Source organism: Strongylocentrotus purpuratus, unplaced genomic scaffold (assembly GCF_000002235.5).
Source record: "Strongylocentrotus purpuratus isolate Spur 01 unplaced genomic scaffold, Spur_5.0 spur5_scaffold_15, whole genome shotgun sequence".
In the NCBI taxonomy this organism is placed as follows: Eukaryota; Metazoa; Echinodermata; class Echinoidea; order Camarodonta; family Strongylocentrotidae; genus Strongylocentrotus; species Strongylocentrotus purpuratus.
The window spans coordinates 26,408,907-26,436,814 of NW_022145600.1; the positions used below are offsets into that span (position 1 = coordinate 26,408,907).

The 27,908-nt window shown below is 36.5% G+C and overlaps 2 protein-coding genes across 4 annotated transcripts; one reads left to right on the forward strand and one right to left on the reverse strand.

Moving 5' to 3' along the window:
- Nucleotides 1-4,312: 4,312 nt before the first annotated feature.
- Nucleotides 4,313-15,212, reverse strand: LOC752357 (rRNA N6-adenosine-methyltransferase ZCCHC4). Its single transcript, XM_030986010.1, has 12 exons — nt 14,969-15,212; nt 13,354-13,561; nt 12,432-12,615; nt 11,709-11,801; nt 11,100-11,107; nt 10,678-10,750; nt 9,979-10,195; nt 8,755-8,852; nt 7,789-7,913; nt 6,976-7,103; nt 6,320-6,464; nt 4,313-5,122 (listed from the first exon to the last, which is right to left on the reverse strand). Exons 1-12 carry the CDS (start codon nt 15,054-15,056, stop codon nt 4,513-4,515), a joined length of 1,977 nt encoding a protein of 658 aa, XP_030841870.1. The 5' UTR covers nt 15,057-15,212; the 3' UTR covers nt 4,313-4,512.
- A 2,007-nt stretch (nt 15,213-17,219) lies between these two features.
- Nucleotides 17,220-25,397, forward strand: sia4 (ST8 alpha-N-acetyl-neuraminide alpha-2,8-sialyltransferase 4). Of its 3 annotated transcripts, none has more exons than XM_030985282.1 (8): nt 17,220-17,388; nt 18,714-18,965; nt 19,599-19,880; nt 20,494-20,638; nt 22,197-22,309; nt 22,917-23,009; nt 23,675-23,922; nt 24,828-25,123. In XM_030985282.1, the coding sequence occupies exons 2-8, from the start codon at nt 18,817-18,819 to the stop codon at nt 25,046-25,048; spliced, it is 1,251 nt and encodes a 416-aa protein (XP_030841142.1). In that variant the 5' UTR covers nt 17,220-17,388; nt 18,714-18,816; the 3' UTR covers nt 25,049-25,123.
- Nucleotides 25,398-27,908: the final 2,511 nt, after the last annotated feature.

Consider the following 27,908-nt stretch of genomic DNA (forward strand, 5'->3'; position numbering starts at 1 on the left):
AATAAAAATTGTAGTGATTTTTCCCCCTGATTCGAGTCATACAAATCAGGGAACTTCAGAAAAACCTTCACATTCTCTTACTTAACAACTGTTCTGAAATTGGAAATAACAATGTTGGCTTAAAACAATGACAGAAAGAAAAAAAATCATATACATGTATTGACATTTGTAAATCCGTCTGTTTCATTTTTCAAAGTACACACGATTAAACATCAAATTCACAGAGTTATAATTCACAAACCACAAGTTTTATCAGTAATTTAAAAAAAACAGACAGAGAGACTCAGCATTTCATAGTTGCAAATTTAGCATTTATTTCATTCGTATAGCATTACAAAAAGAATCATGTTCATTTATCCGTTTCATCTTTTAATTCTCACCGTTTACCAGGCCACTGGTTCTATCACAATACCCTGGCAATTTTGGGGCCAGTCCGAGATTAAATATTTCATACTTTGATACCAAGAGGGCAGTATAACTAAAATTAACTGCAACCTGTCAAATCACCAATGATAATGCATCAAGTACTCATGTTTAGCACAAAAAAAAAAAAAAAAAAAAACACCTTTGATTATTTATCACTCCAAAGTTAAAACTTTTCTACCATCCTAAGACTTGCACATTGTGCAATTGAAGGATGTAATATATATTGAATATGCGGGGCCCATCTCTTTACTCAGAGTCATGAGCTAATAACAATGGATAGGAAAAGATTTTGTCAGATATTACATGTGCAATGCTCAAAGGAATTGTGTTCAGAATCTTTCAATAAAACATGAATACACGGATCATATAGATTTGATATATCCCCTCCCTAAAATTGAAAAAAAAAATCTAATGACCAATTTTAAGTACTATATTGACAAGGGTATTTGGGGGGGGAAAAATATTCAAAATACATTTGAGTTATAAACAATCAGAATTGTTAATCTTTCATCCTCATCCCAAAGATCACATGATTAACTACCGGTAGGCTTTTCCTACATACTCTGCAGGAAATTGTGGCTATCATCTCAATCATGTTTTTATAAGAATCACATTCATGATGCTCAATCAAAACAATATATGCATACTCCAACCTGTAAGCTTCCGCTAAACCTACAGCAAACTTACTACCAGGCAAACTATGGCAGGACACTGCATCTAAAGTAGTAATAATATAATGCACTCATATTGTGGATCCTTACTGCATTGTGAAAAATCTAAGCATTCATAAATTGAGATAATGTTCATGCTTGCTTGATACAGGCTACTTTTTATAATTCTCTGGCTTGAAAATATAGAACAACAAACTGATATCTTCAGGAAAAGTTTAGAAACGTTTGAGACAGGTTGATTACAGCATAAAAGAGCTTTGTGCAGAAGCTAGCATATCACATATTCAGATGGTTTATGCTTGTTTAGACAGCTTGCTTAAAATATATAAAATAATTTCTAAAGATGAAGTTATAGAGCAACAAATTGCTTTTTCCCCTTCAAACAATGAATATGAACAACTAAAAACAAGTGTGTACATGTACAATGAATAGCGCATCTCTAGCTGGCATTAGGCAACAAATTCATTTCAATAAGTTTAATAGTACAATCATTCTGATATGATAAGAAAATCAAAATATCATAGAAAACAACTTTCAAATAGATCTCTCGTATAAACTTCTGACTATCACATATATACGCAACTATAGAACTAGAATGCATCAGAATCAAGTATGTGTATGTAGGAGTTGTGCAACTTCATGGAGTTGCATTTAGTTGCAAATTTTGACACAAGCAGCCCATGATGGAAGACACAGTGACACACTAAAATTCTTCAAAGAGAAGACCGAGTACAAGTAAATGTGAAATTCAGTTTGTGAACTTTCTCATTATTTTCCTCCACACATAGAACACTAACAAGTACCAGAAGTAATATTATATATTTCAAGAAGCACTAGAAATACTTTACAACAAGAGACCAAATTTTAACGCCATTATTCCCTTGTGTCCAGTGCGGATCAATGTTTCTGATATTCAGCAAGATTTATTAGTCAAATTCTTTCAAAATGTTGATGATTCTATAACATTATTTCACATGATTATTCGATTCTAAATAACTTGTAGGCAGTTTCTTTCAAAATCAAATTGCATGACAAGAACTCAACATAATCTCTTTACACATACGTACTTGATGACATAACTTTGACCTAAAATATAATAATAATTATAATCCGTTTTTACATAGTGCATAACACATTACGATATAACGTCCCTATCAATGCACAGTGCATTTCAAGGAATATTCCTGCCAGGTATCCATCTACCTCACCTGGGTGGAGTGTGGCAAATGTAGATTAACGTCTTTGCCAAAAGACATTAGTGTTGTAGCAGGGATTTGAACCCTGTATCTTGTGGTTCATAGTTCAGTGACTTATCCACTGGACCACAACACCTCTATATTCCAATATATTTCTGGACACCACATAGATTATACAGTACATAGATGTACATTCATGCATCGGCTGTATGTACATCACAAGCATAGAATCACAAAAGACTTTTTTGTTGCAGAATTTACATACTTTGTTCTGATCATACCTAGCATGATGAAGTCTAAACATAATTTCATGTATAACATAATTGCTTTGCTTCAGAAATATGTCTACTCTAAAAAAGTATTTTCTTTTACTGTTACATTGATATTGCATTTATAATAATATTAACAAGCATATGTAGAAATTGCAATTTTTTCAGAATAGTAGTTCTTATACTACAGGACACTCACGGTATAATGAAGTGGTTTCGTGGCCCTATGGCCCAATTTTCGTCTGACATTTAAACCCGATATTGGGTTTAAGGCTTCAAGCTTTTCTTCAAAATCAGGGTTATCAAAGGAAGTCAGTAAGAGGTCTAAGTTTTTCCTTTGTTAAACATGATTTAGACCAAAGTTCTAACTGAATTTAGTAGAATACAGACCATAGAGTTTGTCAGTATATGTAAGTATTAATTAATCTACTACAATAAACACTTTCCTTATAGGAAAGTTCTGAATCTCAAACAAATCAAAATCACTTTTCATTTAAAAGTTATGGCACTGGTTCTTTAATTTTTTCAAATCCAATATATACATATATATCACCTGTGCAAATCATACTTGTATAATAAGCTTTAGCTCTATGAACATATTGGTCCAATAAATCAAAATAGATTATAATTTTCATTTCTGTTTCAGAAGGCGTCAGCTATACACTTTTATATCCCGCATACAAAGAATCTTACCATCCGATTGGTCTAAACGAGGTCACATGATAAAAGAAAGATAAGTACTATCTACCTGAGATAGTACTTTTGTAAAGTAATTTTTTGCTGCTACCCCACTTGCCCACCCTTGCCCATTGAATATGCATGGCAAAGTAGGTTACGCGAAATGTCAAAGTCAATGTCAAATGAGCGCGCATCGACTGTATTACATGTATGCATGTTGCGCTTTGTAAAATCTAGCTGAAGCTAAACTGTCTGCAGAATCAGTTCTTATTATTATGTAAAATTCACTTTAAATAAACCTTATTGCCGATGTGGGATATAAAACAAATATTAACCTCCTTTACTCGTGCAATGGATACAAATTATCATCGCCTCGGTGATCTCGAGGCTACCAACATCATGATAGTAGCCCCGAGATCACCTCGGCGATAATAGTTACCATTACCCTCGTAGTCGATCAATATTTGCTTACTACACATCACATACATATACATGTAATGAATACACACAATAGTCTGCTGTAATTATAAAGAGCATGATCATAGCAATACACATTTTGAAGGTTGAAGCACAAAAATATGGGACAAATTTTGCCATTTATACATTTTCTCTGCGGTTATAACTTTTGTCAAGGTCTGTGGAAAGGGCTGCACAATATCACATTTGTGGCAATTTGATTACCGCTGTAAATCAAGTATCTACCATATCGACAGCAGTAGGTCCAGCAGTAGCTTATCTAATATGACACATAAATAGACACCAAGTGTACTACATGTACATGATTTGAACTTTAACAATGTTTAATTCAGTCATTTTGTAAGAGCTTCATAGACATCTGAAGTAACAGGAAGGACTTTATAATAATAGGTCCATTTATATAGCGCAGCTACTATATGAATATACTCTACTGCAGTTCATACAAAGTTTCATATTATTACCCCAGCTGAAGCTGAGCCACCATAATAAGGCACAAAAGCATTCAAGGAATTCCTTCCTACCAGGTACACATTTACCTCACCTGGGTGGAGAGTGGCAAATGTAGATTAATTAATGTCTTGCCAAAGGACACTAGTGCCACAGCGGGACTTGAACCTCAAACCCTGTGATCCATGGACCAATGACGTATCCACCAGACCACAACACCTCTCTTTATGGCATCAGAATTTTACTTATGCTTATGAAAATGTATGTTCTAAATATTGTCTGGATGAAACCAAATTTGGCAGAAACCGAAAATTTGAATCAAATCAAATCAATTTTTCCTTTAAGATTTCATAGTTTTAATGTAATCTTTCTCTTCATTCTCAACTTCTCGATCCTCTCCATCAGCTTCTTCTTTTTACTCTTCAGCTTAGACATCTTCTTCCCATCAACCCTTCCCTTCCTCACATCTTGTGTTCCGATGCCACTTAAACTCGATAAAGACTGTCCCTTTCGTAAACTACGAGGGCTCTCGACCACACTGCTCTCTGTGCTGAATCCCGACCCGTCCATGGATCCTTCAAGGATGTTATCGTTACCATCAACTTTGGACGGACATGGTGATTCCTGCGTAGAGTCATCAGGTTGAACTGTCCTTCCAATGCCTTCTTCAGGACTTTGAATGCCTTTGGTCATGGGAGTTAACTGCAGCGATTGCAGTGGTGACGACCCTGTGGCACTGATACATGGGCTTCCGATGGATCCTGGAGACTGGACTCCATTCTCACCCGGACGTTTGCTGATGGTTGGATGGACCGCTGCCCGAGGAGTCCCAACAGCTTGTTCTTCTACCGGTCTGAAATGACGCAGGACCGAAGACAGTGCAGGATTCTTCCTCTTCTTCCTCTTTGTCCATGTCAACAGCTTGCTGGCATCACTGCTAACAGCCTCCTCATATGATCTGTTAGAAGAAAACAAATAGTGAGAATTTATTTTCGTATAAATTGGATTACGCAAAGTAAAGAGGTGTATTCACAGTGCTTGACTTATGCACGTAAAGGCTACAATTTTCTAAGTCTCATCTTCTATTTATTGTTGTTAGATGAGCAAGTGTGCGCTTGTAAAAAATGACGCCTGGCTGGAATGCTCCCCAGGGAATGGAGAATGTGCATACATAGTGTGCGGGTAAGCCTGAATCTGATGACAGGGGTAATAATAGATATCTGTATAGGGCTTTGAGAGGGCCTGCGGTCCTGAAAAGCGCTATATTAGAACGAATTATTATTATTATTCTAATGGTTACAATATGATACCAGTGGAGTAATCTGTTAAAGTGAGAAAAAGCACTACACAAATTTTTACTCAATTCAAAGACATAATCTGTAACCCTTGTTCACAGAGGCCCACAAGACAATCTGATGTGGCCCACCAAAATGGTCATAAACAAAACATAACAAAGCAAATGATTAAAGATAGTTATTTAGTTCCTGTTTTATGCTAGAATATAAGCGGAAACAAAATACACCATAACTGACCATCGGTATGAATAATGGTCTTGCAGTTTTTAAGACTATTATTGAAAGGTAATTGAAAGGACCATTATAGTAACAACAACTGATTCACGCCAGCAATGTCACATGTGACAGACATGAAATGCACTATCGCTGGTGTTGTTGTTATTATTATTGTTATTATTATTATTGTTTTGATTATTATCATTATAATGACTACGGTATTAATTTTATTGTCATGATCATCAATTGTAGCTCTTATAACCTTACATCTCTGACTAAATATAGCCCAGAGAAAAGATAACCGGTGCAGTCTGGTCACGGAGCGTAGATAAGGGGGGTGTTTCGCAAAGACTAAGATCGACTTTAAGTTGGACTCAACTATGGCAGGCCATTCATGCCACTGGTTACTCTCACCATTGGTCTCTCAATTATGATCTTAAGGTAATATATTTTCATTCAATAATGAACTATCAAAACATGTAAATTCTGTAAATTTGTGCCCACGATTTGTACATCCCTTGAAAAATCAATGCCAGAAATGGTTAGAGGAACTAGTGGCCTGAACGACCTGCCATAGTTCAGTCCAACTTAAAGTCAATCTAAGTCTTTGTGAAACACTCCCCAGATCACCAACAATTTCCTACCTTTTTTTGGATGATGACGACGATCTCTTTGGACAGTCTCTCCTCTTGTGGTCGAGAGCTCCACACACATGGCAACCAGCTTGGACCTTACCGCAGTCATGAGTCGCTAACTCACACATGTTACACTTGGTACAGTGGCTGAAGGCTGATGGGTAAGGATATGGAATATGATTAATTCAAATTATCTTAATTATAACTGGCAATCATTTTTATTCCTCTCATATCATGTATGTTGTCTTGAATTTCACTTGAAAACTATTATTTCATGCGTATGACAAATGGAGGTGAATAAAGAAGCCATGCACAATAGAGGCCCATATGTATGTTATAAGATGCAGAAATGAAAAGTGCACTACGCTTACATCATTTCATTTGGTTGCCGTGGTTTCCCTTTCCATTTGATCTATTTAATAATCAATCCATGCTCATTTTGGTGGGCCTTTAACATTTGTTCCTTTAAAGGGGGACAATCCTTGCAAAAAAAGAGGTAACTTATGTATGTCATAAGATACCAAAACAAGAAGTGTACTACGCTTACATCATTTCATTTGGCTGTACCGGGTAGTCAACCAACCATGCTCATTTTGGTGGGCATTCTTACATTTGTTCCTTTAAAGGGTGACAACTCTTGAAGAAAAAGAAGAAGACAGACTTACATGGCTTAACACATTTGTTGCAGATCTCACAGTGGGTGTATGTTGTACCGTTCTTAGACGGGCACTCCTGGCACTTGGAGCAGTGGACATTCTCGGCTGCTACATAGCGATGGCATTCCTTACATAATCTGAAAGATAGAACAAAGAAATATTCAAATCTCAAGAAAAAACAGCAGCAGCAGTGGTTGTAGAAATAAGAAGAAAATACATGTAATGAAAGTAGTAATGGTATATTTGATTCTTATTATTTCTGTCTGTATTTACTAGTTAAATTATAATTTGCCAGGCACCTTCACCTTCCCCCAAATCTTCAGAAATCTCTTTATCTAAAGCATGAACCCCAATTTTATTGCAAAAGAAAATTAATAACAACTTCTTATATACATGAACACGGATAACACATAAACAACAACTAGAAGAATGAGTTGATGTCCACATAATGAATAAGAGGTTCATGAAACAAAAATCAAGATAACCTAAGAGAGAGAGAGAGAGAGAGAGAGAGAGGGCAAAGGAGAGAGTGAGCTATAATCAGACAGCATCAAGTCGAATAAACAATTTTTTTACGTAACAACGACCTTTGCAACAGCTTTTGACAAATGCCATTCTTGCATTTAAGATTACACACCATACAGTCTTAACAGTTGTTCATACATTTCTTGGCATTTGTTTACTAAAGAAATGTCAGTACAATGAGACATTTATACAGTCCAACATTCATACCTCACTTTTATAATAAATGGCATACAAGATAAATGTGCATGTATCAAGAGTCATGCACTTTCTCTAATATATCAGAAAGCTTGGTCCCACCTGTATCCTTCAGATGTTGGTAGTTCTATCTTAGCTGGATCAAGGTTGGTAAAGATCCTGACCGGTGATCCTTTCTTCTTGGCATCTGGTCCTCCTTTAAACAGAGGATGGTTGTCGTAATCCACCTGGAAAAAATGATATTAAGCATGTTCAGAATGTTTATCTGGCTGAAAGTTTCACAGAGACTTCTATGTTCAGGGCTATTCCGTGATGGAAAATTGAACGACAAATTCTTAATTTAAGTTTTGGTCAGCCTTACTCGATGAAATATTGGTAAGGTTTCTTTGATTTTAGCTGACCAACAGCAAAATACTAACAGTTCGAAGGTGCTGCCAACTTGTTAACTCTCCCGGTGCAATATTGAACAAATGAGAGGTACAAGTAATACACACTGGGGCTAGGACGTACATATCGCTTGCAACAGGCATGCGTAAGACTGATGTAAAACCTATGAAACTCCATGAGATTGCACTGGAACAAGCTAGGAATGGCTACTATCTGGGTTTGCTATATATTCAAAATAAGGAATATCATCTAGATATGTAGACCACAATGACTGTGAAATCGTGGACAGGCTATCACAATATCACAATTTAAAAATTCCCCTTTTTTCCCCCTTTCTTTTTTCCCAGGGGGGGGCGGGGTGGCCCCCCACCCCCCCCCACATGTATCTTTTTCGCTACCAACACAGTAAATAGGCATTTACACAATGCATGTTACTAGAAATGACAAACTATACATGTTTTATTCATTTTCTATACCAAGAATGCGATATAACTGTTAGCAATAGTACATGTATGAAGGCAAAGATTGGCTTAAAAACAATTGTTTTTGTCAATGATTATATTACCAAACACTACCAACGGAATGTAGTACTACTGATCATCTTTACGACTGTAATATGAGAACCCCTTACAATAACTATGCCCCCCTCCCCAACCCCTTTCCCCATGATAGATTACCTACCTTATAATCAAGCATTTTAAATCCTTGTAGACCCTCTATGATTCTGTGCTCCAAGAAATATGGAAATATCCACATCACAGGAAGCGATCGATTGACATCTAAAACGAGACAACATTTTGTTTATTACCACATGTAAATAACTTAAAGACGGATTCTTTTGGTTTACTACTACTACTACTACTACTACTACTACTACTACTTACAATAATAATAATACATGAATTCATAACACACACATATCCACAACTTTTTGATCAAGGCTCAAATAATGAATATGCAAGTTACATGAGAAATAGCTCAACAGATAATCCACAGGTAGTGAAAGTCAAATTTAAGATAAACATATTGGTATGGTATGGTATGGTATGGTATGGTATGGTATGGTATTTATTGAATCATGCATCGCAGTAACATATACTGAATTGCTGTGTTTTTTATTGTTCTGTGGAATCTAACTTCCTTGGATAAGAAGGAGGTTAGTTCCAGATAACGGTGCAGCTTTGGTGACGGAACTGTCTCCAACCAGTCTCGTGGCCTCTGATGACCTCACTGGCCGTGTTATTGACACTTTCTTCACCTCCTCATGGGATTATTTCATGAAGTAAAGTAATAAACAACTAACTTAATGTTAATTTACTAAGGAATAGGAGGTTTGGATATTCAGATTATAAACATATACCATTTACCAATTTCCCCATTTTTTTCCTTCGTAACCTTGAATCTTAAGAGCTTTGTTTTGTTGTTGAACTAGAGACAATGTATCTCCTATGGAACTAAGCTTTACCATGGAAGGTCTCTCTTTCTTTTTCAGGAAGGAAAGGGAAAGCACAGCCATTCTTAGTCCTAATAAATTGGTCGAATGATCAACTGACAATTTTCTGGGCATGATATACCAATAGACTTGACTCTTGGAACAAGAAATGGGATCTTTTGAATATTTAAATTTTTGGTATGCTATATTCTGGGTAAAAAGTTTTTCTTGTGTGTTTCTTTATATATATATATATATATGTCTTATGATTTTTTTTAGCGCAGAGGTTACATGTCTTGCCTTTTGAGCCACCATCCAGGAGGGATCTTTTAGTTGTTTTTTTTTTTTAATAACCTTTTTTTAAAATAATAATTTAAAAAAAAGATATATACCAATAAAAGTATGGAAAAAGTTGATGTGGGCAAGCAAAATAATAAAATTCTTCTCAATTCATTTGACATCTCTTGACCTACGTGTGACATTTGACCTCCACATCTCCATGATCCATTTGACCCCTGACGCTAGGGCATCCACCATGCCCCCAAAGGGTGGGTCCGTTATCATGACGACACCTTCACCATCGTCTCTTGTCAGGAACTCCCTGCATCTCTCCTGACTCTCTGCACCATCCAGGAAGTAATGGTTGAACATGTTGTACCGGCAGAACTGAGAAGATGGATAGAACTGACCCTGAAAATAGTGAAAGTGTAACAGAATAACACAATTTTGCAGAATACTTGTGGTCAGCATTATGTTTGCTTAGAGCCAAAAGGTCCCAAGGACACCAACATATACTTTACAAAGAACAGATGATATACAAGGTAACATATAACTAAATGAAATGAAAAGTAAACAAGAAATTAATTGAAATACATGGAAGAAAGCTTTATTGCAAAATGAATATCTATATTATATAGTGTGTTTCTAAATGACATTTGAGATTATCACTACTCTAGCATGTGCTCACAAAATTTAGAAATAACCAAGAAGGCGACACAACCAACCCCCTGCCCTCCCTCCCCTCCCCACACAAACACACAGCAAAATTGTGCCTGTACGGCCGCCCATGTTTTGGAATAAGGTTTAGTTACAGTGATGTTTCAGATTGAAATGACAGTACAGTGTCAAATGTAGATGACCTCTGACCTCTGCATCTGGACTTGTATACTTACAAATCTGTGATCGATATCAAGTAGCAGACTCTCTAGAGCTGATGAAGTATCGGCCATGATTTGTTCATGTAGCCTAAACAAAACAAAGGTGAGTAAAATGGAGAAAATAATCAGAAATCATGAAGTAATTAACTCTTGTTTTACCTGTGTCACACATATGTGACAAAGACTCTAGGTTTTGATGATTAGTCATTGCTCCCCTGGAAGTCTGTATGTGGTGTTATTGTTTAAAGGGATCCGGTAACTTTGTCTGAGATCCTTTAGAAAATAATCCTGGATTTAGCTCATGCTGCAATGATAATTATAAACCTTTCAGTCAGGAACCCCATGACTTTTACAAGCCGATCGCCTGTCTGATTATCAAGATATTAATGATTGAAAATTGAAATCAAATTTTGCGTTAGCCAAAAGGTTTTCATAACACTACAGTCTATGGGAAAAAAAAAAGTATGGAAAACCGGTTACTCAAAGGTTTCTACTTTTTTGAGGCACTTCTTGATCATTTTGAAGCACAATTTTTTAGGGCTTCAATATAACACCATATCACAGACACTGATAACACGTAGGGCCGTGCATCTCAGATATAACATTGTTAAACGATCTCTTTTACGCACAAATTAAGCATTCTAAATATCAAAGAAAAATTTGTTATAGTGACATAGTGTAATGGTGTTATCCTTTTCAATACTTTATATATGCCCAAACTGAGCGAAAACAAGTTCAGTGTGCTTGGGGAAGACACTTGATTTTCTGTCGATGAATAAATACCTTACTATACCTCACCTTACCTATTCAAGTCTATCTGCACTAGTTTGGCCGTGAGAGATTAGACCTCCCTGCATGGTCACTGACAGGTGGTTATCTCATCAAATCAGCTCTCAATTAACATAAGAAAAAGGGAACCATGGGGGACCAATGGTAACCCCATAGGCATTGTTTGCTATATAGAGGGCGCACGTAGCTATAAGTAGTGCAGTGGGGCTTTAATCAATGAACTAGTTTTGGTCAAGTTTAACATAACAGTGATCTTACCTTGGAACACCTACACATAGTATTCTCTTGAACCCCAGAGCTTTCACTGTTTGGATGAAGAATGTCACTGCCTTGGTGGAAAATAAGTATTGCTGTGGAGAAAGAAAAATAGAGAAAATTATATCTTTGGAATTATTTAACTCCTAAAATGCCCTATCAAATCACAAAATGAGAGGAAAGGAATTTAATCGAACCCAAGTAAGGCGAACATCTTGATGACAGGTAAGACATGCACAATGAATTGGTGTACACAAATCTTAATGAGGTGAGCAAACTTTATTTCTTTTCTTCCTTGGGCAATCATTTCCAGAAAAAAGTAAAACAATTCTACATCTGGAGTAGACCAACATTACCTTGAAACATTACCTTTCAACTGAAAATGGCAGAGTTCTGAACTTCAGCCCCGAATGAGCAATAACCGTAACACCACAAACTTTCACGGACATGAAATGCTCCCAACTTTTGCAAGGTTTGGTGGGGATTCTCAAAAGTTTTAGGACGTGAAAATTGCTCTTGCTTACAAACTGCAGTTATACAGTATTTCAAAATTAATGGTATTGGTATTCATGTAGGTTCCAAAATGATGGCTCATTTCTACTAGCATGAAAAATGTGCTCTTCACCGTAAGTGACACAATAATTGGGATTAACTTCTTCTTTTCATGAAGCATTGCTTGTGGGCCTACATACTACAGCCCTGTATCTTTCATAAAAGAGGCTCACCGCATTGGTTTTGTTATTCTCAATAGCCTCCATCAGATAGCTGGGTTTTGCCAAGTCTGGGTTAGGGATTCCCTTCTTGGTGCGATGTTTTATGTGATCAGGCTGTTCATCTGGTAGGATGAGCAGCTGGCAATCATAACAGAATGTTCTCTCATCCTCAGCAAGGCTCTCTGTTGTGATGAATCTGAAGAGGGGAAAGTTTGCAAAATATTTGACTGTAAAAGCATCAATTCTACCATATACAGTTAATAATTTGATTGTGGTACAGCCGAACCTGCTTTAGTGACCACTTGTGTAGAAAGACCACCTGTCTACAAAAATCACATTCTTTGTTTCCCTTGAAAATGGTTTCTCATTAAAACATGTACTAAAGGAACCTTTACATAAAGACAATCTGCCTTTAAAGACCACTTTCCTTGTCTCCCTAGGGTGGTCTTTATAGACAGGTTTCACTGTATTATAAGATGTATCCTCCATGATAGACCTCTGACCAAGGCATCAACAAACATCTGTCACACGTGACACTTATGGTGCTAGAGTGGTATTACTTCAGGTTTAGCATGGCTTGATATAAATGATTTATTAAGCAATAACTATTTGCTGAGCACAAATGGGTTTATCATTTCTTCAAAACTAATCAATGAACAGAACATGGATAAAAATAAGTTGTTTCATAATAGAAAACAGTGTTTTTAATATATTTCAATACACATTGTATACTACATGTAATCATGTATAAGCAATAAGATTTTTGGGACATTTTTGTTACTTTCAATTGTGACATTGTCTTTGTTAAGCCTACTATTAAAAGGAAATCCAATAAAGTTTGTTTTTGTGCTAGAAACTTTGTGATTAGTAATTACATTGTATAATCTATAAAAAAATAAAACGTAAAATCATAACTGTAATATGCTTTACAAACCTTTGGTAATAATCCTCCTGCCGTTTCCAGGGTTGTCTGGAGCGGTTGTACTCCTCTCTCATCTGCTGCTTGAAGTCTGAGACGATCTCAGCATTGGTGTGGAGCTGGAAGAACCCACAGTCCTTCCTATCTCTGCAGGCCGAGCAGGCATAGTAGCGTTGGCTTGTGTCCTTGCCTGGGGTGAAACGCTCAAACAGAAGGGTTGGTCCTGCATTGAAGAAATGTGTACGTATTAAACAAATATATACATGCAGCATAGACAATCTTGTTATTGGGAATTTTTTTCTTTAATTAGATCTAGATTGTTAATTCATAAGTCACCATATTTTCTTTTACTGTCATTAAGTTTGGTTGGTGTGACTTCGGTTCAAAAAATGGCAGGGGCAACAGTCTTGATTTGTTGACACGATAGCAAAAAAGATTTTGTTTTCATTTCATATTAATTGTGTCAAAAATCTACCATGCCAATGGCTCATGTATTGTAATGAGCGATTGTGATTTTCTGTGCTGTGTGACTCTTGCATTAGCTGCATAGACTCTACTCTCGACTCTAATCCTAGACTTTCCAGTACTTTTTAGTTGTAGTCGACATTCAATGACAAATGATTCAAAATGATCTCTTTCTTCCATTATTGAACATGTTAAAAAAATTCAGTTCACACATTCACACATGGTTAGGCCTCAGGGCTAGGGTGCTGGTCCGAGAATGAGGATCGTCCTCATAAACGAGGATATCCTCATAAACGCGGACAAAATACGTCCTCATAAACAAGGATCAATTTTTTTTCATCAGCGCTCTGCGGGTTTCGGGTTACCGAACCGCCCTCTGGCAATGCCAAATTTGGATTCCCCAGGCCCAGGGGAAAAAAACCCTAGTTGACAGTCTACTTTTATGGGTTGTCCGTCTGCCCAGGGATTTATTGCTCATAATCAGAGCTACCAAGTGTCACGCATTAGGCGTGACGTCACGTATTTGGAGGGTCTGAAAACGGCTCTCACGCACGGCGCGCGCGCTAGATTAAAAAAACGCCATACCTATACGTGTGTTATACCCTCGCACGCGCGCCGAAAAATGAAAATGTCACGCATTGCCGATCTTTTACCTTGGCGTCTCTGCATAATGTGAAATTCTCTGTACAAAGTCAATGTAAAATGCATCAAGAAAATCATCCCGGAATCCGTTTTTTGCATCGCCAATGTGCCGATCAAAAATATTGAACATCTGCTTTTTTGCAGACGATCCTTGTTTTTGAGGACAATCCTTATTCTCGGACCAACGCCCCTACTGCCAACTTAGTCTTACTCTTAGCCTTAGCCTAGCCCTAGGCAAAGATAATTTAGATCTATTGACTTTTTGTCATGATTCTGAAATCTGAATTAGATCTATTAAAATGTTAATCATGACCCTTGTACATTTTCATTAGTAAGCATTAATATTATTGTGGCTTGTGCAATAATCAGACTCGACTTTATATTATCATGCTGTGTGTGGGGATAATCCCCACACGCAGCATGATTCAATGTGTACAAAGTCAGGCCGAGAGATCATGACACGGAGCCCTGACTTGGCCTGCGCTTGTCCCCAGCCGAGCCGGGGCCGAGAGTTCGAGCTTACCGTGTGGACAGTGCGGTGCTTTGCTCAACACATCTTCATCAACGCAGACATCTATTCCGCAATGACTCGAAGAAACGGCAGCACACATCCTGCTTTTGTTGTTTAGAATGGTTTTCAAATTCTATATTTTTCTTTTTATCTTGTTATCTGCGACTGAACAATATGAATTAAGCCAACTCTCAGCGTTCATTCATTCACGCTTTTTAACCCCATCCGCCGTGCAAATTTGAATTGATACGGCGTCTGTGAAAAGACAAAATAATTATGAAAAATTACCAATTACAATGGTCATCTCGGTAACACAAAAAAACACAAGATTTTTTTCTAAAGCCTTGACGAGAACAAAATTAGAGCTTGTCGCCAAACCAAAATGTTGTGATTTGGAAGAAAAAATAGATCTAGACCTAGATATTAGATTTAACTATTAAACCAATGAGTAAGTAAGAGGGGGACAAAAATAATCAGTTTTTTAATATACAACCTCTAGGCTTATAGCTGTCATCAGCCTGATCGGTATTTCATAATTATGGTAAATGGGCATGCCATCAGGCACACAATATCAATCAGAAAATAATATTTTTTTTGTCAGTTTTCTTGTTTTTGTTTATTAGGCCTACATATGAAATTTTTGACATCATCCAATTGGCAAAATTCTAAAATTCTAAAATACAATTATAAGCCCGTATATTCGCATTGATATCGGGCATTTTTGGTTGAATTTCTATATTTTTTTTTTATTTTTCACATGCCGTACGTTTGGTGATATTGTTCTGCTGGGACCTGGCAACATTGCTGGATATAAATGCTTGTTTGACATCTCTCATTCTCGGCACATCTTGTTTAAAATGATATTCTATATTTAGTAAAACATTGGCATGGAAATACTGGACTTGTATATAAGTAAAGACAAATAAGTGTATACCGGCTTATCATGGACAGGTTTTTTTCTTCAAATTGTCCTGGGCCTTACCAAAGAAAAAGAAAGAAATCTAAAAGAAGTTTGAGCCCTTTGAACAAGAGAGAGAAGGAAATTAAAGTAGCAAAGAAGAAGAAGAAGAAGAAGGAGGAGGAGGAGGAGGAGGAGGAGGAGGAGGAGAAGAAAGAGAAAGATACTAACAAGCAAATAATAAATAAATAAGAAGAAGAGAAAAGGGAAACATAATTAATTGCCTCACTATATGGCCCGATTAAAGGCCTTGTGTTTTTTGCTGTTGGTTGAATTTTGAGACCAGCCCATTCTCGAACCAGCTCTTAATGGTTTCGCCTCATGCAAAACTTTGTAGTTTCTTGTGAAGTCACCTTTGCGACATGACATCTAACTCATTTAACTCCACCAGCTAAATTAAGATTCACCTAACTATCCCAGGAAAGACTGAGACTGCAAGAATGACGGATGATAACCTAAAACAAATAAAATGTAGGGCCAACGTTTTCAAAAAAAGGTTATAATGTCAATCCCGAATCACTGGCCATGACTTAATAAAAAACATTGCATTTTAAATTCAAAAGGATATGCCGTTTGCCTCCTTATATAAGCAGAGACCAAATTATGTGAAGAAAAAAAGGCCTCAGTAAAAAGAAAAAAATATGCAATATCCTCAGTAAAAAGAAAAAAATATGCATATATACAAATGTTTTTTTTAAGCAATTTACTTTTCATTACCTTCTTCTCTGACTATTTGTTTTCATATCTTTATGTCCAAATGTTACATATTGCAGGAGAGGACGGGGAAGGGAGGGAGGGGAGACGGAGAGAGAGAGAGAGAGAGGGGGGGGGGGGCAGGGTTGACTATAGCTGAGACACATAATTTCTGTTTTCATCATTATTGTTTTTTGCTTGTCACATAACTTAATTGTGCAGCACGGTCAGAGAATAGTGATCCACCATTGGAGTGGAGGAGTTCCCTCGTTAACTATCATTTTGAAGGCATCCATCATGTTCAACGACTTGTATTTCATGGGTATCTTCTTCTTCTTCTGCTGCTATTGGAGTACACCCGGGAGTACATCCCCTTGCAGAGTATTGTCGTACTCAGTATCGATCCCTTGACCCTTCCAATAGCTAGCCTTTTACAAATAAAACTTTTTGATAATCATGCCTTCATTATGCCGTTTAACAAACAAAAAAGATAAAGGTTAATGCTCTATTTTACCAAAACGTTAGAAGTCGAAAAAGAGATATCGCATCGTTGTCCGACGGTTGGACGGTACGCAGTTAATGCACTCACATCACAGTGCCGCCGGAGGTGGTACCGGAGGACTTCACCGTTATCTGGGAGTGAGTCAGAAGAAATGTAAACAACTGACTTTGTTTGAGAAGGGGCGGGGCTTCTTGCCTTGAATCAAGAGTCAAGACGTCGTTATCATCAATGTGAGTAGATTGTCGCCATTTCCTTTCAGATCAGAGTAAATACATGTAGGTATGTACTTTGCCCCTTTGATGTTTATCTTCGGTTGAATTTGTAGCCTGTAATTTTTTGTTCAGTCCCATGTGTTGTTATTCAAGTGTTGTAACGCTGCCGTTAACATTATCCCGGTGCAGTGCAGTGCAGTGTTCGTCAACTTCGTGTGAATTGATTGGAAGTTTAATTCAATCTTGAATTCCATTGATTGGTGACAGCAGGTGTATCGTGTGCGCCAGTACATCATGTAAAGTTTCTACCTTTAATGGCCATGGTCAGATAATTTTGTGTGCAGATATACAGATCTAGATTCTAATTTACTTTTGTTGATCTTCTTCAGTTGTCTTGCCGCATACTGACACACCTTCTGACACACCTTCTGACACACCTTCAATTTCATTACTTCTTAGTTTGATGTGGATATTTTTTATGGTTTGAAAATTTGAACTCATGCATTGTAAGAGTGATTTTAATCACTATCTTGTCATATTACTGCTGTGACTCCAGATCTTTAGAAGTAAGTACATGTTCTAACTTATTTGAAATAAAAATAAATGTGTGTCAGTTGTCAAATATGTGTGACTGTTTAGTTTAGTCTTTAGATGGTGAGACATTGACATTGCATTCATGATGTTGTCTAGTCTAGACCTTTATATTAATTAAACCTAGGCTAGGTTTATTGTTACATTTTAACAAAGCCTTTCAAATGAGATGATCAAAGCAATCCATGGACCATGCAATGGTAAAAATTATCTTTTTAAGAAATGGACCTCATAAGAGTCACACTAACGTAAACTTTCAGAGGATCGTTTTTATTTCCTTCCTTTTTGTGTTTGTGGGGAGCATGCAATTCTTGCATTGTTGATATTTCGATGTAGAAATATGTCAATTTTGCTTTTGCTGGCCTGACAATCGTCCTGTTAACTCTAGCTTCCATTCCTCCTTTGTCAGAAGCTGTAGGCGCTCTTATTCAGCAGAGTTTTGGATCTGATATATTCCAGATCCTGTGTTACTTGTTATACTGTACTTTTCAAAGAAGTTTGGTACATGTAGACCCTACTTTTTCTTGACATGTAACAAGAAATCACCTCTGTCTTTGGATTTAAAGAAAAATATGCATCAAACACTATTCATAAATGTCATGTATAGTAATATTCAATGTAAGCTTCCTAAAATATTTGTGAAATATTGCATGTTAGATTCTACAATTACTGTTTGAAATAAACTGTCTGGATAATGAATATGTCCAGTTTCACGGCAAAATGCACAAATTCAAGTAGATCTACATCCACCTATTTCTGTCCATGAATGATGGAACTTGATTTGTTCACTTTGCATTTCAGATTGACTACATGAAGTGCAAGGCCTAAGAAATTGGAGCAGGACTAACAGAACTTGGTTAACGTCTAACATTTATGAGCGTTTGCACCCGACATTCATGAAACCATGCTCACCCGGAAATGGACGCGGGTTATCCTGACGGTGGTACTGGTTGTGGTCCTGGTGAAAGTCTGCACTAAGATGAGAGCAAAGAAGGAAGAAAGAGATTTTTTGGAGTTGGACTTACATTTATCAGCACTCGTCAGAGGAAGAAGGTATGGAAATGATCACAGTTTTCATCTGAAATCCTAGTTCAACCACACTAAATGAAGAGTGTTATCAAAATCATCAGGAAACTTAAATCTTTCCCATAAATCCTGTCAAGGTTACGATTAAAAAGCAGAAGAAAGAAGCAAATTCAAAAGGACATGATTTCTGGATGGTGCACTCCATAAAACCATCTGATTATCCCTTTGAATCAATGAGAGATTTTCAGAGATAAGCGGATGAATGAAATGGGCTGTACATTTGCCTACAAATCGATTTTGTTAATGCAACACCACAGTCACTTACATTTAGCCCACCTCTTTAAATTCTTATTGAGAAGAGAAGAGGTACAGTATTTGATTTGTAGTAAAATAGTATATCAAATATAAAAGTAAAGGTTATCCTCATAAAGTACATTTCAGCTGAATTTGTAGAAGTCGATCATTGGAGGTTTTAGGGATGATACAGGTTAACTTGTGAAATATATATTCATGATGTCCGATCTGCCTTTAATATCTAAATAGCGTACAGTATTCCTGACCTCCCTTTATTTCAAGCCCCATTATCACCAAACATTTTGTCATCAACTTTATAGTAATTATTTTTGCTCGCTCTTTCTTTCTTTCTTTTTGTATAAACAGTGGTGCCAAAAAGAGAATTCCTCCAGATTCAAATCACACCAGAGAAGATAATATCAAAGGTTCCCTCTCTGACGGCAAACACCTGAACGGCAGTAACTTGATTCAAGATTCATGGAGGTCCAGAAAGTTTGTTAACCCCGATGACCCCAAGGTCATTGACCCTGAGGTGGAGGCGACCCTGTGGATGGAGATTACCAACCACTCTGCTCCACAGATTGAGGAGATGAGGGCGCTAGCCTACAAGAGCTGGACGGCAAATAGAGACGGAGTCTTAAAATTTAGGTGAGATTAAGATTGAATTGACATTTACATCATCTTGACAATATAAACAAACATAAAATATGGAATTTTATAACAGATAACAATATCAAAATTTCATATAAATTGACATAATAGTATTCAAAATATAAAGAAAATATGAAGGTATAAACCATAGTACAAATGGAAAATGGTGCATTCGTAAAAGCCACTAAGGCTTGACAATTGAATGCACCAGACGCAGAAGTAATAATAACATATACTTGGACAAAAATAATTCTTATGTAACTTATTTTTAAGAATGAACAAGTAAATTATTATTTAAGAGGCATACTCTGGTGTTGATAAATGTTGCCGCACATTCAATTTTTCCTTTTTTTTGTTGAGAATTGTTTTTAGGACAATTTTATAGGCCCCCCAAATTGTTGTATTTCTTGAATTATTTGTTCAAAGGAAGCTTATAGCTTTTAATACTCAGGTTTAGATATCATCTTGACCATAATAATCCTTTTTATGAAGAATGTAACAAGCAGTGTTTTTCTCTTGAGAGTTCAAAGCTTCCAGTCAAGTATTAAACACATCCATGATGAAAGCGAGAATGATAAATGACCTTTGAACTTCTAAATCCTCATTGCAGGCAACAGCTAGAGGAATATAAAGCAAGCGTTATGAACACCATCTTGACTCAGAACAACACTAAACCTGGACAGCAAGTGAGGTATTCCCTCAATCGAGATGCCTTGGCCAATATCACATCCGAAATCTTCAACTTTCTCCCAAAGGTAAGGACAGGTTCTGTTCTCTGGTCCATGTACAGTGTGAGTCAAAAAAAAGTTTACACCTAGAAAATTGCTAATTATTTTAAAAATCATCAATGAACAGTAAATCATTATACAATTTATGAAAGAGTGTTTTATCCCAAATTATTTGGTGTCACTTTTGTGTGGTATGTGTTCACGCTTGGATGAACAGGAGGCATTGTTTGCGAGAGTGCAAAAATCGACTTGCGCCAAAGTGATGCCTACAGTATGTATTATGCTGGGATTAGCGGAGTGAGAAAATGATTTGAATGTATCAAATGAAATGCAATATGCTTTTTGCAGAAGCAAAGTCACACACACGCGAGTGCGAGTGCACAAAATGTTTGTTGATATTCGATATTCGATATTTGATATGTGTGGCATGATTAATTTTGTTAAGGAAAATGTTATTTGGATCTTCAAAGACCGAATTAATACCCGAATCCCACTTGTTTTAATCAAACATCACATAAGCAGTTTTGGCGCAAGTCGAATTTTGCACTCACGCAAACAATGCCTCCTGTTCATCCAAGCGTGAACACATACCACACAAAAATGATACCAAATGATTCGGGATAAAACACTCTTTCATAAGATGTATAATAATTTACTATTTATGGATGATTTTTAGAATAATCAGCAATTTTCTAGGTGTAAACTTTTTTTTGACTCACACTGTACAGTGCAGACCTGCTATAGCAACCACGTGGATACAAATTCCACCTTTCTGTAAAGACCACATCTTTTATTTTCCTAGTACAGTGTATCTCATTGTAGTATGTATTAAAGGGACCTGTACACCTATCTGTAAAGATCACCTCTCTCGTCTCAAGTGAGCAGTCTTTACTTCACAGATTTTACTCTGCTTGCAATTTGGTATTAACCTACCTGAAAATGCTTACAGCTTTAATGTGTTGCTTGAAAATGTTAAATGGCACGCCCTGTCTTGAAAGTGGGTCCTTATTGATCAAGTGATATCTGCCTTGCGTTTGGTACTCCAGGACTGCCCCCACAATGCAGCAATGATGCTTTTATTCTCCGCACCATGGTATTTTCTCTTGAATTCAGTTTAAGCCAATGAAGCAGTTGCGAGTGGAGGTTGGGGATTGCTTTCAAAGTCCCTTTTTTAGGGAGGAACCAGTTCTCAAAATAACATATTCAGATGAGGATGGTATTTGAACAGCTTTCGGAAATATGAGATATTTGAGTATGATGTTGATGTTGATTTACCTTGCTGCTAACAAATCAAGTATAAAATAATAGACAAGCAACAAGAGGACCTACTGCTTTAAGTTTTAATTTGTATCCAAAGATTTGGTAATGGAGGATGAATGCCCAATCAGAGGGGACTGTTGTACCCAAGTGGTCTTGAACCTAGGACACCCTTGTCCCAAGACCCCCGCTCTGTCCACTGGGCCACCATACTTTCTTTACAAAATACTTTAAAGAATATTACTCGTTGAATATTTTTGCAATATTGACTTTGAATAGGAAAACAATTATGAATTTAAAGTATGTATTTGTCTGTCCTAACTTGCAGGAATCTCCGTTTTCAAAGGTCAGGTTCCCAAAGTGCTCAGTGGTTGGCGGTAGTGGGATATTAGTGAACAGTAAATGCGGTGAAGGTATAGATGGTGCAGACTTTATATTCAGGTAATCCTTAATTAAAGTATATCACCTTCAATTCAGATCATTTGAAATGAACTACTCATGCTGATGAGAGTCAATATGGAGATGATAAATGATTATTATTTAATTTAATTTAATTTAAATGTATTTTCTATTTAAATTGAAAATTACATTCACATTTTTCTTGTAAATGATCAAGGATAGTTGTTGAATGATCAGTTATTTCATGAGGATACCAATTAATTTGTATTTTACCTGTTTGTATACTTGTGTATTACCAAACAGGGCCTCATCGAAGACCACCAAATTGGTGATATGTGCCAACCTGTATAAATATCAGAAATAAATAAATAAATAGATAAATTATTCTTTACTTGTATTGTATATAAGTTTCAAAGACATAGGTCTTTTATATTTTGAAATGAAAGATGAAGTGGTCACATACATATGTGTCTAGATATTGCAATATCAAAGAATATCATTTGGTACTGGCCTCTTTACTATGTCTCGAGGTTTAGGGAGTTGAATTAAGGAATTGGATGCATGTACATGAGTTTTCTTTTTATCTATGTTCATTCTAGATAATATAATTTCATACCTCATCCATTGGTATTCATTTTTTGTTTGACAGATGTAATTTACCAGATCTAAAAGGATTTGAGATGGACGTTGGCAGGAAATCAAACCTAACTACACTAAACACAATCTCAATCATTGCTAAAAGGTTAGTAAAATTACAATTGATTATATTATCTTTAAGTAAATTAAGTGACAAGGCTTATAAAAACTTACAGATTGGTAAACAAACTAAACAATAAATAACCTCTTTTGATCGATTAAAAACAATGTACTTTCAAGTAGGTATTACTTTTAAATAATTTACAGCATTCCATTTGTTGTCAATATGGTATCTATTAAGATCTGTAATATTATCAGATATCAACTATGGAGTATTCATGATTGAATATTTGATAAACACATTACAAGAAAATAACAGTTATGCAATATTTTGGGTTATACATGTATTTGAACTTAAACTTAATTACTTACATATAGTCATATTGCAAATAAATAAATGCTGATGCAAAATCATGAAATATATGGGAAAATACTGTAAACGCTGTTATCTTTTGCGTGATTAATTTTTTGCGCTGACGACCCCAAAACATATTCGCGGGTTCTTAAATTTGCGTTGCACGCAATTCAGCCTGTTCAAAACACGCGTAAGAAGTCATGCTTATATATTTGCAGGTTGTATGTAATATTCGCGGACACCGACTAGTGTGAAATCCGCGAAAATTAAAACACCGCAAATATTACCACGTTTACAGTACCTGATTATTAGTAAGTTTTATATGACCTTGTGTATATCATATTTCCTTCCCACAGGTACAATTTTATGCAGACAATGAGTGACAGTAAGAAGTTCATCCGAAATTTGCAAGGTTTCCATGGTTACCTGTGGATGCCCTTACTTGGACTCAAATCAGGACTCTCGTACAGTATGAGGGTAGCGAGACTCCTCCACCAATCCAAAGACATTCCAAACCTGAAGCTGATTATCGGCAATCCAGAGCATTTTGCCGCAGTCCAAGATTTCTGGAGGACAAAGTTTCTCAGTACCAGAATCAGTACAGGTTCGTGGTTTCATTGTCAATATAGTTATTAGAGATGATCTATCAGTCAAACAGATTTAAAAGTCTGGAACACTGCTTGAAGAGCAGCTCAATGAGATATGATGCCCCTTTTATCCTACATACCAGGAATGTGTATGATTCATACTGTAAGGACCCACACAAGACAAAACTAGTCTTACATGTTTGATGACTTGAGCTGCACTGTTAGATTTTAATACAACCACAAAAATGGCTGCCAAGATGGCTGACATCTAGTCCATCAAACAATCATATCCAATCACAAGATTGGACAATAAGTAAGCAACCAACAGGAAAGCTTGTAAAGAATAGAGTGCCATGTGCCTATAGTGTGCTGGGTTGAATAGGCAATAGATAGGAAGAGTGTGTGTGTGTGTGGTGCTATGGCAGGTAATGTGAATGAGGGTGAATGAATAGGGACAGAACAATAGAAGCCAAGAGCTAGCAGACATGAGAGAATGAATGTAGGTCAGGAGTGCGCTGAAGCATAACGGAGTGGAAAGCTAAATGTACAGTGTAAAATAAAAAAGTAACCACTTGGATCAGTGAAATAAAAACCGTACAATACCATGGATGTTTATCTATGCTTTATTGTCACGTAATTGTCCATAATATCCATACTATTCATATTGTCTAAAAAAATTGCCCATATTCTAGTAAACGTTAAACACTTGCTTGGTTTAATCTTTTGTTCAAAATGAGCTTATCAGAGGAAGTTAGTCAACTTCCAATTTTCAAAACTTTAAATGTCAGGTTCTCAGAGAGCTGCTACTCCTCTAGCTTTACGATATATGCTTTATCCATTTCCTTTCTCACTTCTGACAAGGTCTTTAATAGAAATCTATGACCGAGAGTCGCCATTAATAGTGAGTTTATCTGTCTTGCAGGTCTGTACGTGGTCACTCTGGCTCTCTCCCTCTGTGACGAGACGAACCTGTACGGCTTCTGGCCTTTCTCCAGGGATTTGAACCTGCGTCCTTTAAAATACCACTACTACGACGACCTTGATGGGCCTCTCTCTGTACACAGCTTGACGGAGGAGTTCAGCACCATGCTTATGATGCACAAAGATGGTCTGTTAAGAATGCACCTAGACCAGTGCACTTGAAGCAATTAAGACGTTGCTTCAGTCGTGCCCGGGGTGTTCACTCACTATCAAACTGTTGTGTGCCTTGCAGAAGGGCGGGAATGCAAAGTTGGTCAAGTTTCTTCTTTCTTTTTTCACCTTAGTATGTGGTGGTGGTTGTGGTGGTCGTTATTTTACCTGACTGCTCTCCGAGGGACCAGGTAATGAGGATTAATGCCTTACCAAAGGGCACTAGCGCATTGACTTGGTTTCGAACCCGTGTCACCGGAATACGAGACCACTGATCTACTATCTGAGCTATTGCGCCTCCTCGATGATAAAACAAAATTGTAAGGACAAAGAAATAGTGTATGGGCAGAAACTATTTCTGTGGATAACACATCCAATGTTTTGACCTATTAAATGATAAAGTGAAGAAAAAAAATTAGAAGCTTTGAATTACATATAGTCACATGTAGTCCTTTCTGCTTGGCACACATACAATCATATTATCTATGCATGACTGTTCCAAATCCACAGAAAAGGATTTTTTTCAGAGCTTTCCATATCTATTTCGCAGTCTGTGATTGTCCAGAGTTAGAGTACTTTAAAATTGAAACAATTTTTTAACAAGATCTGCGATATCCATGAGTTCGGGGTGTTTTTGAAAACCAATACAGACAGTCTACGAAATAGCATTTTAGGGGTGCTTTGGAAAAGCAGATCCTTGATTTTCACATGAGCACAGGTTCTTTGATGATAATCCTCTGGAAAGAAGAGGTTTTACAAATTACAATCCATAATATTCTTGTGTCCATGTTAGATAAGGAGGTTAATTGCATAACTTTCCCCTTGTTTTCTTCAAAATAGTTGTTTACTCTGAAATTCTTGAACAGTCATGTGTAGCAACATCTTATCTACAATTAAGAACTAAATTATTCATACCCTTACCAAGTTTTGTAGTTTCTTAAGTATGTGAAAAAAAGATTTGTCCTGATTTATGTTTCTTGTGAATATGAAATATCAAAGCTTACATCTAACAGGACTTTATTCAAGCAGGTCAACTTTCAATCTTGAGTTGCGAAAAACACACACAAATATTTTTTTCTCAAGGGGTATGAATAATGCAGTTGTAAACTGTATTTACCAAGTGAACACCCCAGGCTTCAGTCCTTCCCTGAGGCAACTGTCTCAGAAAACATTCTTTACCGGTAGGTGCCTTAAATGAAGTTGGTGCTGAACAGTGGCCTGGAATGGCTTGTTGTTTGTCAAAACGCTTTGATCGGCTGCAATGACACGATGTCTAACCGTAGATCTGAAGCGTGCAGACATTACTTGTAGATGTACCTCCTAATTTTCTGCTTTTGGAGTCCTAAGAATACAGCCTGCGTCTCTGCTTCGGTGCTGTGTGTACCTGTGGCTAACCCAGCCCAACCATTTTTGTGTGGAATGAAGTAATAATCATTTTTAACCGTGAAGGAGGATATACATGTATTGACATTTTCTATAGCAGAAAGATGTTGATTTGGAGTAAAACAAAGTTTTGTTTCTGGGACAGTACTTCCAGGTTCTGTTTGGATAGTTTTTATCCTATTTGGGATCAAAAAATTGTCAAAACGCTTTGATGTACGGTCTTGCAATAACATGATGTATACTGGTAGATCTCAAGTGCGATATTACTTTTAGATGTACTTCTTAATTTGCTGCTTTTGGAGGCCAGAGAATAAGGCCTTCTTCACTGCTTGCCCTGTGTACTTGTAGCTAACCCAGCCCAACCATTTCATTGTTGAATAATGTATTTTGGGCTGGGATTGTCAATTGTTATCTCCCTGAAACACACAAGCAGGTATATTCTGCTTGAAGTTCATTGGAGATTGAAACTGGTGTGAACACTTGAATTGCTTTCTGAGCCTCTCTGTACTGTTGCTTGTTTGCCAACTGTGCAGATGGGCACAAAACACTAGGCAACAATTATTGATTAAAAAAATTCAGCAATCTATCTTGTATCCTTCCCCACTTATTTACATACAATTTTTATAAATGCCACTAATCCATTCAAATTGAAATTTGAGAAGTACAATATCTTACTTCTTAGAAAGATAATCTGAAATAATTCAAAGTGGAGGAGAAGAAAGAAGAAGGAGGGATATTTTAAGAATTGCTTCTTTTGAACCTTCAATTACTGTTTTACTCTTTTTTTGGGTGCCAAAGTAGAATGATTTCAATAATCATGTTTATTCTTGTTTCATGTGGATGCTTTAGAAAAGAGTTTTATCATAGAAAATTTAACAGTAATTGTACATTTTGTATACTGGTACTATTTTTGCAGGTTCTCCTGGACCTATATTGAGATCAGTGATTTATTCAACTCGTTTTATTTTCTTCTTTTTAAAAAATTTGCTTGTCAATGTTGTCATAACCATCAATTATTTGATAAGGCATATGTGCATGTACCACGTATACATGAAAAACATATATATCTTTAAGCTTGCTGTCAAGTGAAACCACTTTTCATAAATTTTGAATCCTCTCATTTAGTTCTCACAAATTCACAACCATCTAATTTTAAAGATTGAAATGTACACGCACCATGTATACAAGAAATATTCCTTGTAACTTCCCTTCACATTTTAACTTTTTATACATCATTTTAATCTGCAACTCTTTTGTTGTGCGTGGTTATCCTGTGATTTTGCATCTCAGAAGTTTTCTATCAATTCATCTTAAAAGAAAAAAGAAAGTTTTGTGAATTTTGTTAATTGACTAACAATTATGCCTGCCTTTAAATTATGAAGAATAATCATTATTATAATCAGTACTAATGGATATTCTTTTTCACTTGAAAGTCAATTTTTATGCCTCCGCCACCGAAGGTGGTGCCGGAGGCATCATGTTTTCGGGT